This window comes from Nomia melanderi, chromosome 5, assembly GCF_051020985.1.
Source record: "Nomia melanderi isolate GNS246 chromosome 5, iyNomMela1, whole genome shotgun sequence".
NCBI classification, from domain to species: Eukaryota; Metazoa; Arthropoda; class Insecta; order Hymenoptera; family Halictidae; genus Nomia; species Nomia melanderi.
Window position 1 is genome coordinate 11,704,443 of NC_135003.1, and position 15,265 is coordinate 11,719,707.

The 15,265-nt window shown below is 43.3% G+C and overlaps 1 protein-coding gene across 18 annotated transcripts in view; it reads left to right on the plus strand.

Moving 5' to 3' along the window:
* dlg1 (MAGUK family member discs large 1) overlaps window positions 1-15,265 on the plus strand; it is a 660,262-nt gene that overhangs the window by 441,416 nt on the left and 203,581 nt on the right. For 2 of the 18 annotated variants that reach the window (XM_076367778.1, XM_076367779.1), the window contains exon 1: window positions 14,606-14,841. The exons of 14 other annotated variants lie outside the window; for them this stretch is intronic. Coding sequence is in view for 2 of the 4 variants with exons in the window: in XM_076367775.1 (XP_076223890.1) it covers window positions 1,819-1,965 (147 nt within the window). In the remaining 2 variants the exon portion in view is untranslated. Of the gene's footprint in view, window positions 1-1,392; window positions 1,966-14,605; window positions 14,842-15,265 lie in introns of those variants that run through there. 2 more of the 18 variants (XM_076367775.1, XM_076367776.1) reach the window with 2 other exon arrangements.

Here is a 15,265-nt window from a genome sequence, read left to right on the forward strand (position 1 = left end):
TCAACTGTTTCGTGTAGCCAGAAATTCAATTCTTCCGGCAACAGATTTGTCTTTACAAGTGTAGAGTTAGCGGCGGATTTAGCGAGACCTGAAATTAATGTTTTTGACAGCAGTTTAGAGAAACTCTTGATCTATTTATATTTCAGGCTGCAGGCTGCGTGAAATTTCATTACACGATGACTGGCGTGCTATTGACACGAATGGCAGATAAAAATAGAGCAGTTTAGGAGGTGATGAGTCTGCTTTTTGTCTCGGTTAATGTTGACCGACATTTCTTTCCTTAAAATCGAAAGAAATTGGGTCAGGCGTGCATGGATCTCTGCGAGTATAGACTTCCCGTTTCTTCGTGAATAGTATGACTACTTCATATTTCAGATGTAGACTTTTCTTCCTCGAAATGACTCGGGTAGATAGGTTCGAGAACCGAGGGAAACGTTCGAGATAGTGGAAAGTAGTCACCAACGCGAAACCGGGGTTAATTCGAGTGACGTAAATTAGGATCGATGCTCGCCGGGGGAACCGGTGAGTAACCGTATAATTGCCTTTCCGCGAAAAACAAATCGGTAATTTCACCCGAAGCGGCTGGGAAACTTCTCCCCTGGCCAATTCGATCTTACTCTGATGGGATTTTCCGAAGGTAGTTGAGGAATACTGATTCGCCACTGGGTTCGAATGATAAGCCTGCTTCGGGGGGTGAATTTCCGTGCACGGTACCAGTTGTGGTACTGCAGTTTCGCAACTGCATTCCGACCTTCTCTACCGGCGAGCTTCTGCTTTACCGACTTGTGAACCAGTTGCATTCCGCGCCGAAGAGATGTCGCGTGCTGATTCTTCCGTTCGGCGTCCCACAGGGAGGAAACGTATACCGATGTTGCGCGTAGGGTATCTTTGACTTGCGCCTCGGAAATCTTTATAACTTTGACGGTAATAAATTCATAAGCGCGTTTAAACGATGGAAATAAGATTGATTAAATTCAATATTATGAGAAATGAGTTTAAAAGTAAGAAAGAATCCTGGACAACTGGTATTAGGATTTTTTCAGAGTTCGGTAACGCCTGTGGGGTGAAGTGTTATAAAAGAAATTATCGACAAGGTTGCGAATAATTTTGGCTACTGTATCAACGGCGTTTAATTTCATCTAGAAACTACATGGACGTATTTGCTCACATTTGGACTATATTTTATTGAAGCACACATAGTCCCAAATAGATGCTCTGTTCCGCCAGCAAGTTATCCTCAATCCAATATCACTCTAATATCTCTTAATACGATAATTCACGTGGCCCGTTACATTAACTTATTAGTCACGAACTGTGTGTATACACGTTTTGCGTTATCCGAATCCAGGCCACGGAAGGGGGACGCATCAAGATAATTAAATTGCGTACTCGTCGCGTTACCATAAACACGGTGTTGACAAATGATTGAGTGAAAGACTCGCTTATACGGACGGACTACCGAACCTCTGTGACCAACGTGCGACAATAACAACCAACACTGCCTATAGACTCGTACGGAAATTTCATTTATCGCACCGGAATGGCAATATAATCGATTAGTACTACTCGGAACCTATATAAAGGACTCTCGACTCCTTTTTTAGCATTGACCAGAAACATACCAACGGGAACAAGTATTCGAAATATACACGCGTAGAAATAGAACCGATCTTTTTACGGGTTTTCATAGTGATTTTAATCGTGTCGGGTGAATTACGAGATTAGAGGGTAGTGACGAAAGGCTTCGACACGGGGTGTTCAAGTGTGACAGGAAAGAAAATTGTGAAAACCGTGAGGAGTCGTGAATATACGTCGAATATGCCCCCAACGACACCGACGGACTCAGCCATGTGCTCGCTCTGTCCGCGATCGAAGAAACCTCAGCACCCGAAGAAGCTCGTTCGATTCGACTCCATCGTCGACACCTTCTCCATCTCCGAATCGAACGCGTTCACCAATCAGAGGGTAAGCAGGCTAGTCTGCGATAAGCTGGAAAACATTTCACCCTCTTCTCTGAAATTGAAACTTTCTTCTTTTATTAGAATATTACTTGTATTTTTTTTATGACGAACTCCATTATTCCACGTATTCAAATACAATTGCACGAGTACGTAACATAATCTCACGTTACAATTAATTAATCGATTTGTTATTGTAGCTAATAATATACTATACAGATCCTCATGCAGATTAGGATTAAGCAAATAATATTGGGTATAGCATTCTGGAATATATATATGTCACGTATCAATTAATCATTTTAATACCATAGTAGGATCCTGTAGGGTTTATGATGATGATACCGTACGTGTACATTGTTGTAATCCATTTTCTGCGATTAATGTTTGTGTTATTTTCTGTATGATTCAAATTCACGTACTGTGCAATTTTGTACAGTGTTGCGTTATTTAAAATTTATATGTTGGACGCATTACATTTTTTAGTTGTCATAAGGTCATCACAGATGATATTCTAAATATTCACTTGATTCCACTGTATTCCTTATGCACTATACATTTAGATTTTCATCAGTTTTAATTTGAAAGCTTCATTATTGCTATACGCGTACATAAAGGATGCCCATCTACCATGAAGCTGCATCAGTTTTAGACAGCTTCTTGATAGTTGTTCAAAGTTTACCTTCTGGCGGTACTTTCGGGGCTTCTTTAAGGAGCGCGTCCAAAATTTCTATACCCCAAAGTGTACCAAAGCGTTTCACTTATCCTTTGAATCACTAGAGCCATGATTACCTATTAACGTAATATATTTTTTGCCAACAAAATCCATTAGCAAAGAAATTGAAAAATTCCACTAAGAAACACGTATAGTTCAATAAAGACGAAAAACCTGTCTACTATATACCATCTCGAAATAATCAACTACTACAGGAAAAAGTATAAATAAACAGTTCGTACAGATCAATGGAAAACAACTTCTTATTTTTACCACAATTTCAGCATTCGTTTTCAGAGTTCTACGCAAATGTTCATTTTACAGCTTTCAACTGAATAACCTCTTGTATGTACTTACCACTCCGAGCTTTTTCCATGTAGAGTCAGAGCAAGCACACACTCGAACTACTTCGATAAAGAATTCATACGAAAATCTCCCGATGACGATTGAATTTCGACGTGAAGACCGAAAGCGGTGGCCGCGTTCCCGCCGTCAAAACATTCCGTTCCGATTGAGATCCGCGGTTTCCAGGGCAGCGTAAATCATCCGGCTCATAAAAAATTCACCTGACCCGAGGGTGACATTCCCTATGCACAAAGTGCTATAAACGTTGCCGAGCCTTATCGTAATGCCTTCGAGGCTGGTCCGGTTACATTGAAAAAAGGTGCTCCGCGCCGTCTCTGCACTATCTTTACGACTTTTCTATCGGCAGTGACACGAATGCGGAGCACGTTATATATGCCCGGAGAATAAATGGCCGGCTGCGAAGTCGACCGTTCATTCTCCCGCAAAAAGTTTCCTTCTCCCGTTCCCGAGGAGTCGCGAGGGAAAAAATCACCGGAACGAAGTATTGGGAACGTCCATCGAGATGCATCCCATCCAATCGCTGTCGAGCTGCAATTTGTGGACGGATCTAAGTGGAAAGATAGATCCCTGACTCTTCGCGCCTGGTGCGGCATTTCGTACCGGTACAGGACATTTCATAATCCCGGAGTCGAAGTTTCTTCGTTTACGAACTTGAGAACTGCGAGGAACGAGACTTACGAAGTTTATTTGCTTGGCCGAAATTATTCGGTTCTTTGATCCCTGCATGCATTTTCTTATTGTTTGACATGTTACTGGTGTGTGTACTGTCGGTAGTTATATAATAGAGGGATAAATACATACGAAACTATCACGAATGTATTTTATTTTCATTTTAGTCCTAACATTAACCTGGCTTGTGCAGTAGTTGAATTTGGCATTTGTTTCTGGGTTATTCTTACATTCCCTGTTCTTTCCTTATTATTACTATATATTTAATGGTTGCGAAGATATTGCTATTTTTTCGAGAGCAAAGTGAGATTTATCCAAGTACTATATACAGAAGACAAAAGATATCTCGCTCAAAGATTACGTCAAAGAAAATCATTTTGATTTAAGAAAAGTGTGATGAGAATTATCATCTATGATTGTAAAAAAACGGTCCACCGATCGTCAATCATTGATCCTCGTTCACGCGGGCGAGCTTTCCCGGAAGCTTCGCAGAGAAAAGTTACGGACCCACATTTCCGAGACGTCTGATCTGCGAGTCTTTTTCTACTTCGGTGCGGGAACACCGACGGGACGGATAAAAGGTAGGCGTGGCAGCAGGTCTGGTTCTAGTCAGAGAAACAGCAGGTGGCCGATAATGTCCTCCGGGAAAGCTAAACCGACCGCCATTCTTTTATGATAATACGTCCGTGCTCAACCCGATGTCGTCGAAATGTAAATCAACTCGGGTTTCCGGTACCACTACAACCGATTCGGCACGCGTCGGTGACTTACGTTGCACCTGATCATGTTCATTAACACTAGATCTATTGACATTTATTCTATAGATTATTCCATTGTTCCTAGAAAACTGTATGTTCTTTCATACAGATCGCGGCAATTGGAGCTTCAAGGATAGAGAACTACATTGCACGAATTAACACGTTAAGCGCGATGTTAGTCACTGACGACCGACGCTTCTGAATTACTTAAAAAGAATCGTAATATGCGAGATAACCGATGTCGAATGAAAATGTTTCATGACGTAAGTTGATAATAGTGTAATGCAACGTTTGTAACGTCGAATAATTAATAGTTCTTGCTTTCCTTTGCTACAAAAGAATAACTCTACGGAACAACGGTCAAAACTTTCGTGACACTTAACGTGTTAACCTTTTGATATATCAAAATTATAAAGTCTTGCACATAGTATTAAGCTTCGCGTAATCCATAAATATGTGGAATATTGATATTGACGTTCTTAACGTGTTGAGATCGACTTAACCTGTTACCACGTAATGCTTGCAAAATTCAATATCCATCAACTTGGCGAGTCTCATGAATCTAGTGTTAAACGACCTCGCCTTGTCTGTTATACCAAGATAAGTCCATATGTTCTTTTAAAAAAGCTAGAATATACTTGATCATCAAGCGTCTAGTGTTTGACCACCGAAGACACTGCTCCAATTTTTCCGAATGATCTGTGTTTTCTTAAACGAGTTTCATCTGAAAATCCGATACACGAAAATTACCCCTTTGTGGACGAACGTCGGCATTTTAACGGGACGAAATGTTCATATTTAGAATCCTAAATCGCAATCGAACGATGTAATTACGCGAACAACAAGAGGTCGATGTATAGTTTCTTTTTTCCCTATTGTTCAAGCATTCGGCGTATAATTTAGCTTCATATGTCGCGAGTTTCGTGTGCTTTCAAGAGTCTTCGTCAGCGAAGAGTTAATCTTTCGTTGTTTAATACTAAACATATCGAGCAGTCGGATTTGTTTGTATATTCCTGTGTAAATTGCTGCATCTGTGCTTTTCGGTGATTTGAGAAACAGAAATCCGAAATGTGTCATTTTGACCCACTTAGTAGTTCCAGTGTTAAATTCTCCACCGTGGCCCGAGGGAAGGACACAGAGTAGAATATTCCAGTCCCCGTTAGGACAAGAGAATTGTTAATCGACTCGCGGAACAGCGTTTTGTTTTTTATGTCTTTCATCATTCACGTCGGAGCTCACCGTGGACAGGGAGGTCTGATGGATAGCCGGCAGTGTCAGCGACAAGACTAACATCGATCGCTCCCAGTCGATCCGTCGACGACGATTGATGTTTAGCCACTGTCACTTCCGACTGACTGGGGATCATTCTAATCGGGCAGGCTTCTGTTTCTTGAATCCGAGGGTCTTCTTGGAAATCGCCTTAAGCGTTGCGTCGATACGACTCTATGGAACAGGTACACATTTTTATGATCACGGACAAGCTCGCTGCTGCACGATCATCAACGTCTGATTAATACCCTTCTTGACATTTCATCGGTATATGGAATGTGAATCAATAAACTGATGATGCTTCGGCTTGCCAAGGAAATTTCGTTCTATGTTTTGGACTCGTTTCATCCGTTTGTAAATTGTTGGCATTTATCCGATCAGTACGTACGGAGTACTGTCTTTTATGGTATCTTCAATGCAAGGTATTTATATGTATTAATTTTTAAGAATTAAAGTATTGACCATTGTTTCGTGGGATATTCGGAACGAAGATATTCGGGAGAATGGAAATTTAGTATATTGTAAGTTTAAAGGGACATTCGATACGTATTTTTCTATGTTAAGAATCGTTCTGTTTGAAAAGGCGTAGATAGTTTTCGACCAAACTTTAATGATTTTTATGTCTAGTATAATTGGTCACGCACGAGAGTTTAAAATTTGATTATCATACCCCTGGAGTGGGAGTTCGTTTGTGCATTCGACTGAATTATTTTCTCAGAGAATTTTACCAGAGGATGTGCTCACATTTTCCCAGTGTGCCGTGGTCACCAAACGCATTTGAATTATAAATTCATAATTATAAATTAAACTCCGAACAGTCGGCTCTTAAAGTTCTAGAAGTGGAATGAAATGAAATGAAATTCAACATAAAATTGGCGGTTGCTTACCGCCGCGAGTCTCGATCGATGAAAAGTGAAACGCGAACGACCACTTAGGCGAATTGAATCAATCGACCAGACGTCGGCTTAATTTTACCATAGATTTTACGTTTCCTCAGTCATAGAAAGCTCGATCGAGCATCTGCCTCAAGACTGACCCGAGCGAACGAGTTCACGGCATTAAAATCGAGTGAATTGCATCCCTCGAAGGGGAATCAGGTGTAATCCTCTTGACATGGGATCAGCTAGCGCATAAAGTGGTTCAAGGAACTCTCGAATAACAAAGAGTCTGACGGCTGACGCGGGTAGAAGGGATTCCCTCCAATCTCGGGACCCTCGAGTGTTCCTCCCGAAGAAGCTCGATGACTGGCCTCCGCCACCCCCGTAACCATTTTTTCCATCGGTAATTCGATCGAGAATCAATTTCCTCAAATTACGTCTTGCCCAAACTTGTCCCCTTAACAAAATCAGCATCATCCTGTTAATCGATTACGGTCTAATTAATGAATCCATACGATCGACCGACCCCCGTTATGAACCTAAATCGTTTCCTAGAACAAACGAGTCCCCGATGTATAATTTTCAATGTGCATCGAAACCTCTATGCTGCAACGAGAGCTGCGCAACGATGCAGTAAAATAAATCCGCGTGTAACGAGTATTTATCGCGTGTGCTACTTCATTTAGGTTAATGTAACAGGTTGTATAATATAGAACCGATTAATTCTGATAAAATGATATTACGAGGGGAGTATTTCTCGCTCCGGCCGGGTATTCGTTATAGAAATTTTATAAAAATGTACTTTCTATCTGCTCCTCGGCGTACGAATATTTTCGTCGAGTTTGTCGAACTGAGAATATTAATAACGATAACTCTGAGGTATCCGAGTCGCGCTAATTGACGCTTGTGCTTTATACGATCGACCTCGAAGCGGAGACTCGTGACATTAGGCCTTTTCGTTTCTCGTTCCAACTGGAGAGGAACGGAAGCCTTGACAAACACCTTCTATACATTCTGACCTACTTCCTTTTTTTCTTAATTTCTCCGAGCACTCGGGACTTTCATTTCCTCCGCGATATTTTCGCGATGCAGCGGACGTTCCAAGGAGATTCGCCTGCCGCACGAAAAGTTCTTTGTCTTGTCAGATAGAATCTTCAATTCTGATTGCGACGATACAACGTCTGCCTCGCATACTAATTGTTTCTTATTATTTTCTGTTGCAGGTAAGTTCATCCGGTATTTACAGCCCTATCCGCGTCAACGTAAGTATTACACAATATTGTTTAACGTTGCGCGCCGTGAACTTTACGAAGACGCTCGAGAAGTTTTTACCGCATCCCGAGGTTTCCAGATACAAACTTTCAACTTTCCGAAAGAAGTACTAAACACAGGCGAAACGTACAACAAAGCGCAAGACGCTCATTAAAATTAAGTAAAAAAGAGGCGTGACGGGGACCAGCGGAAACTAAATTAGTTCTGTCGCAAAAGAGAATATGGGAAATGGCGCACGGGGGCCACTTCAAAGGACGACTAATGTCGTGTCTCATAAGACACAAGAAAAATGAGAGTAATGACTCGTAAAATGGTTTTTTCAAGATGCACCGGGGTCAAACGACTATTTCCCAAAAAATCAACTTTGACAATAGAAAGTACTGTTCCAAATCGACGTTCCAAGTTCTAAGTGGTAATTACAGCTAATGAATTACTTTACCGACCCAATTACGAGATTTTTAACGGCGATTTTACCGACGGAACAAGGCCAATCTGCATCAAGGACGTTTTCGCTATACCGACTGACGATACGGCGATCAGTTGGCGCCAAAAATTCGAATAGTTTAAAGGGAGCTCGAGTTGCTGTGCATTCGAAATTACTCGAATAAAATGAATCCGTAACCCCAATTAATTTACAAGAGTCTAATCCCGATTCGACCGATTTTCAATTCGTAGAATCACGCTGCGATTGTTGTAACGTTTAATTTAGCGACGCCTTGTACAGCTACGGCGAAAGCTAGAACGTGCCCGGCACGAACCAGCTCGGCTTATCGCGCATCGCGAACACGCGTTTCGCCACTCGATATAAACGCCAGTAACGAGAAACTTTTCCAAATCGGCCCCGGATAATCTATCCGCGATTCCATCGCGATGGGGATTTTACCTTTTTCCTTAAACCAGTCCGCTGAAAGTCACTCGATTCACTGCCGTCCCCCTCGGCGTCCGCCTCACCCCCCGGATTATCGTCGTACATTTTGCGCTTTATTGCTCGCGCTTAATCCGGCGTTTTTAATATTTAAATGGCACCCCGGCGCATACGCGCTACCTCCGACTGTAATTCGCGTAAAATGGACATGTATTTTATGATCATTGGATAGATTAACCCTGAACTCTCGCGGTGGTACCGTTGCGGACCTTCGGAGATTTCACCGTACTTCTTCGAAGTGCCGTTCACAACCACAGTATTAAATTTCTGTTATTATTCAACAGCTATGTAACTGTTTGTAGAACAGTAAAAAATTGATGGGGGCTTTAAAAATTTTATTACTGAGTTTCGCTAATATCTTTGTTAATATCGAGTCTCCGCTACAGATGGAATCCAAGTTAGAGAACCTTAAAAACATGTCTGAAATACTAACAAATATTTGGCAAATTATGGATTACCCGAAGGATACTAATTTTAAACAATCAATTCCATATATATGAACACGCAGTAGTATATGATGATACAAATCCTTGTTGAGTAAACATCACGCAGTACAACAAAATCGTTCATCGACAATTTTAAATATTTTACTCGATTATTATATTATTTGGTTCATTAAGTGATGAGTTATAATGAAGGACACAATGGGCATCTTTCATTCGAACATCCTCGTCGGTAAAGCACTTCCAACTATCCGCGGTTGAATAACAATCATTCCCACGAACCGGTGAACTGCGAGCAGCGTCAATTAACGTAGTACAAACGGCTTCTCCGACAAGCAGCGCGAGCGCGAGTTTCGTTCTGAATTCTTGCCATCCGACGACACATTTCGTACACCCCCGGCCACCCCGTTCCGTCGTTCGCTTTGCACAGCGGAACTGTTGACACATCCCCATCTCCCGGCCAGCCAGTATATACCACAAATATTTGCCCGTATCCGTGCATGGAAGTTTACGGTGCTGGAGAATCGCTTCCAAGACCTTGATCTAAATTAGTCTATCGCCTGGCAAGTGTCCATTGCTTCGACAAAAATACGCATAAATCACAGCCGGCGTTCTCGTTTCCATCCCAGACACCGCCTTGAATTCGTGCGCCGCGCGATGCTGGTCCGCTTACCGGACAGAAATTCGATTAGACGCTTCGAGCACGATCCTCTCGAAATTTCGTTGTCAACGCGTTTAGCGTCATGCTAAATGTCATTGTACAAACATCGTGATCGTCGAAAGAGTGCTCGAATTTTGTCAACGACAACGCTTTGACGATCGTTGGGAATATTGCGAGTAATCGATACCGTAGATTATGGTTGCACTTCTACAGGGGAATTGACATTTTTAATCAAATTCCCATAGATCGAACGGTTGTTTCTAGAGTTTCATCCGTTAAGGGAGCACGTTCCCAACGACCAATCAATTTGGAAGAAACACAATTAAAGAGATGTACGAGTGCCGCGGGATTCGCTTTGACAGGAGCAGACATTCGATTTGCGAATCGAGCGGCCTGTGCAATTCGATAGGATCTAGAGTGCGGCGAAATATTGCGCGGGCATGGACGCGCGGACATTACTTTGACTATTTGGTATCGGCAAATCGGTGAATTGATAACTGTTAGACAAACGCTGGCGTCAGCCGTTATTCCGGCTGATTTTTACTCATTAATCGGATCCGCGGGATTAAGCGTATCCGTGATATCGGGCCGGATTATGAGCCGTGTATGTAACTTTGCTGTTTTGTGTTTTACCGGAACGCGCATATACTAATCGATTTCCGGCAGATAAATCTATTATACGCCGGTGGCGGCGCAGGAAAATATTGATTTATTCGCGAACGCGAGCTCGCGCGCGCGTGCGGAGTTAATGAACACAAATCAGTTTAACCCTACCGATTTTGCACCTCGGCGTCGAATGGCTGCGTTATCGCGGCTGGCAGACGTTCCGCTCATCAATTTGCTCGTCAGAACGTTATAACCGTGTTAGAATTGTTTCTGTATCGATCTGCGCTGCACACTCGCGAACGCTCGTGCTTTCAGAACGAAAAATTCTATTTAAAATTGAACCGTATGTTGATGTCACCTGTAGATGATAAGAATATTTAGATTACTTTAACAAGTTGAAGGCGGTGTTCCTTTTGTTTTCATACTGTCGGCCCTTAGAGACCGACAATACATTTAACGTGTCAGTAGAGATTTCAACGGTTTCTCATCATAATTTGTAGATATTTCGGTGGAGTTAATCTTCAAGATGCTTTCTTTATGATCTGTGACATGTTTCCTTGACAAGCGTTCCACGAATCTTGCAAATTATAAGGATTCAGTTGATCAGATTTGTTACTCACGTCAGAATAGGGTATTTAGGAGTTCTTGGATCCCTTCGTCAAAGTCTCGGGAGACCTGCACCACGCGAGGAACCTTCCATTTTTGCGAATGCGAACGTCGCGGCAATAGCTTTGATCTCGTCAGAGTGCACTCGAATCGTTCACCGAGTGCCATAGGAATTTTTCGTTTTCCCCTCGACCAGCACACCATTCGGCGTTTCGTTTCGCGGGGACCGGCGGGGTCGCCGGGTAATGCACAATGCATTTTCAGATAGCAAAGTGACGCGTTCCTTCGTGCAGTCATCAGGACCGACCAAAGGGTTTCGACGAGGCGCGGAGTTAAAGGCTTCCGTCCAAAAGAAACGTCAGCCGATGAAAGGGTTTCGGTGTTAACGGCTCCGTGGAAACAGGAAGGGACGATGGGAAAGAGATATAACGCGGCGAGAACGAATTTTCGTCCTGGGGAGCCGTTTCACCGGCGATTATTTACGAGCACTGCTTGATATCGGAAGATATTCGAAAAAATGATAAATCGTATAGAATTTCACAAGTCGGGGGAATAAAAATTCATGATGGATCGAAATTAGCTAATTCTCCTTCGCGGTGTGATTAATCACCCCACGGTCATTTGTATGAATTAAACTGTGATTCGTTTATACTAATGAGAATTCATTTAAAAATCCATTTTCTTCGTCAAGGATGCTTGAAATTGAAGTCTTCCTTATGTTCTGGAATGCAATAGCTGCCTGAACCGGTAAATTGATAACTTAATGATGATTAATAATGTAGAGGTGAGTACATTGAACTATAGATACTTTTCATAAAGAAGTTTATGGATTCGCATATGCCCAGAGAAACCGCAGGCGACAATGCGTCCGCAAAGAATTCCGATAAGCCCTTCGTGCACTATGTCAGTGTTAGTGCCACGAGTAGAATAACGAAGAATCCTTAAGGGAAGGAAAACTGAAGGGAAAGGCGCAATATACTTGGAACTTCTGATGCAAGCCAGACTGACTTACTGCATTCTGGGGACGTACGAGAAATTTCATTTTCCTTTCAAACTTTCAGGCATTCTGCTGCGATTTCGCTATTTGCAGCACATATTTTCAAATGTACACCGCACTTCGAATATAGAGAACAAGTATCGGTAACGCCGGAACACATCATTTCCCGTGAAAACACTTTGCACGTGTTTTTCACACACAAAATAAAAAATAGTCCTTCAGCTTCTTGCACGCCGCGTCCACAGAATTCTTACGCAAGGGCGAGCAAAGCAGGATCTCTTTCGTCCTTTTTTCGACGAGGAGATCCGAGCAAATAGGACAACGCCGGCGGATCCTCAAAATACGATGTTTATCCGCCGTGTGTGTACCTTTGCATAAATTTGTCTTTTACGAAATTATTTAACTGTTTAATTCAATCCCGTATTACCCGTGATAGAGAGACATACATTCGACGTGCCGTTTGTATATACTTCCGTGTTTTTTGAGTGTCCATTAATATATTCATATTTATTTCTAACGAGATTCAAACACGCTTGCACCATTACGCTTCATCCAGCACAAGAGTGAATTATTCAACGTTATTATTTTTCTCAAACATCTCCGAGTTGTTTGGAGAAAATGTAAACTTTCAAGATTCCACAAGTACTATCCAACAATTCGTTTATGTATTCTATGTTTTACATATTACAAAAAGATATTAATTGTTTATCTTATTTACTGAACGTTATACAAATGACTTTCCTATCGCTGCGTTGAGTAACGTGAATCGTCACAATGCAAAGAGAAAATTTGAATATTAAGCAGAAACCGGAAAAAAACGAGGGGAAATATGAGTTCTACCGGTATCATGTACCGAAGACACAATATACCGAACCACCTTCTGCTTTGACATCTTCAGCGGAGCGTTTTTTACGGTCTGTCAGGCAAAACCGCCAGATTATTTTTCCGTTTTGCTCGACAGCGCACCGTTCAGAAATAGGAAGATGAGCCGAGGAGTTCTTTGGACACGCGATCTCGGTCTCTTTCCGCTCCCCTTCTTCTTCCTCTTCTTCTACTCTGTCTCCTTCGTTTTTCCAAAGGGATTGCTTCGAGTAAGCTTGATAGTAGGAAAAGAGCTATTGACCTACGGTACCTGGACGTCCCTCCGAGGACGAACACGTAAGAGGGAATTAGATATCAGCCGTTGAAGACCGGACGTTAGCAGCCTGAACCTAAGACACTGTAACGTCCTGCTTCTTTGAGTTCTATCCACGGTTTGCCGTGGTGTGTGATTATTCCTGGTTCACAATGATTCATCGGGAAAGTGTGAACCTAAGTGAAAAGAAGTGTGTTATATTTGTAAACAATAGTTGCGCGGTTGAAAAGTATGTGCATTGAAAGAGTATCCATATCGAAGTAACTTTCACGAATTAATGTGAAAGAATGGACATAAATCGAAAGAATAATTGATTTATTATTTGTTATATTTCTACTAAATCCTACTTTTAAAAGCATCTTATAAATCGTTCGCCGTCAAAAACTGTCAATAACCCGACTTACAATCGAGAACAGAATAAATCAAACAAGCCTCCTATAACAGTTTAAACCACACGTCCAACGCTGCAAAGCTTTCGTTAAGCCCGCCTAACCTCTATGAAAAACCTGACCCGCGATCGACAAACGAAATAAATCGTTCACCTCGTCATAAAGGGCGACTGAACTTTATTGAAGGTAGGAATCCAGCCCACCAGTTATTAAATATCAGAAATCATTTCTCTATCGAACCCTCGCTTTCACTTTAACAAAGACGTAACGACACCTCCAAAAAGGCAGTATCAAGAACAAAAGTTAATATACTCACGCAATTAATCTCAGCCTCAACGTTCACTCCCCAACTGTTTGCAAACCACACGACTCAACATCGCAGAATACCTTCAACAAGCCCAGCCACCATTCCGCTACAAAAGCCTGTCCCCACAACAAATTACATCGGAACAGCTCGCTAAACGGCGAAACGAGTAACGCACCCCCGGCCGTTCCACCCCATCATTCCCGGCGCGCTGGCGAGAACGTTAATATCGTCCGCTCGGTCGGCCGTTTGGAGAACACCTTCCGCGAGGCCTACTCAAATATTCATTGGTGTCGTAATATCCGGTTCCCCTGGTCTTCAGCGAGCTCTGCGGCGCGTCTCCCGCGTCTGAGCCAAAGCCGTGGGGGATGATTTTTCCCATAGTGGGCATCAAGTTGTTTGGAAGGGAAAAGAGGACGAAGGACAGAGGAGGGCGAGGAGGGGGAGGCGAAGAAGGAGAGAGAAAGGGAAAGAGGGTGGGAGGGCCGGGGTTGCGCCGGAGATACGTCTGGCTGGCGTTGCCGAGGAGGGCTTGTGGGTGTCGAGGGGTGGCCGTGGATAGGCGGCGTGTGGGGGTAGATCTTGCGCCGTCCAATCCAGCTGGCAGCATCCCTCGGCACCCCATGGCCCGCCGAGCGAAAGCACTGGCAGTCATTCGCGCGGATCCAAACCCGCGGGATCTGTTCCTCCCTGACGGGGTCCTGTGTCCGCGGCGTCTCCCATCGGATCCTCCGTCACGTTGTTTAGCGTGCCAGCGTGCACAGTGCAGTTCGCCCTTTAGCGGGAGCTTCCCCGCCGGAGCTCCGGCAATCCTCTTTAAACGAGGATCGCATCGCCCCGGAACGTTTCGTTGCCGCGGGAACTAGATCACAGGATCGACGAACCAGAAGGTTCTTGGATTATTTAATCGATGTTTGGGCCGGTTCAAATCGGTGCTTCGAATCGGGAGCAAAGCGCGAAAAAGGCGCGATGCACTTTCGAGCTCGAGCGTCTTGAATAATGCAGCCCCCACAGTGAATTCTGGCCCTCCCTTTGATCGCGGGAAATTGGAAGAGCGGACGGAAGCAGACAGCTCGGGAGACCACTTCCCGTTGATTCGATTGTTTTAGACTGTCGTCTCTGCGCGCTCTCGGGATTTTTTCGATGTTGCGTAGACTCGCGGGGAAGGGCTCGGGGACTCGGATGTTTTCGGGGGGGATTGAACTTTGATTTATCGCGGATGACGGGATTTACGGGCGTTCTACGTGGATAGGGTAAGAGATACAATATTGATATAGAGCTGGTCGAAAGAGCGTGTCCGGGGATTATCCGGCG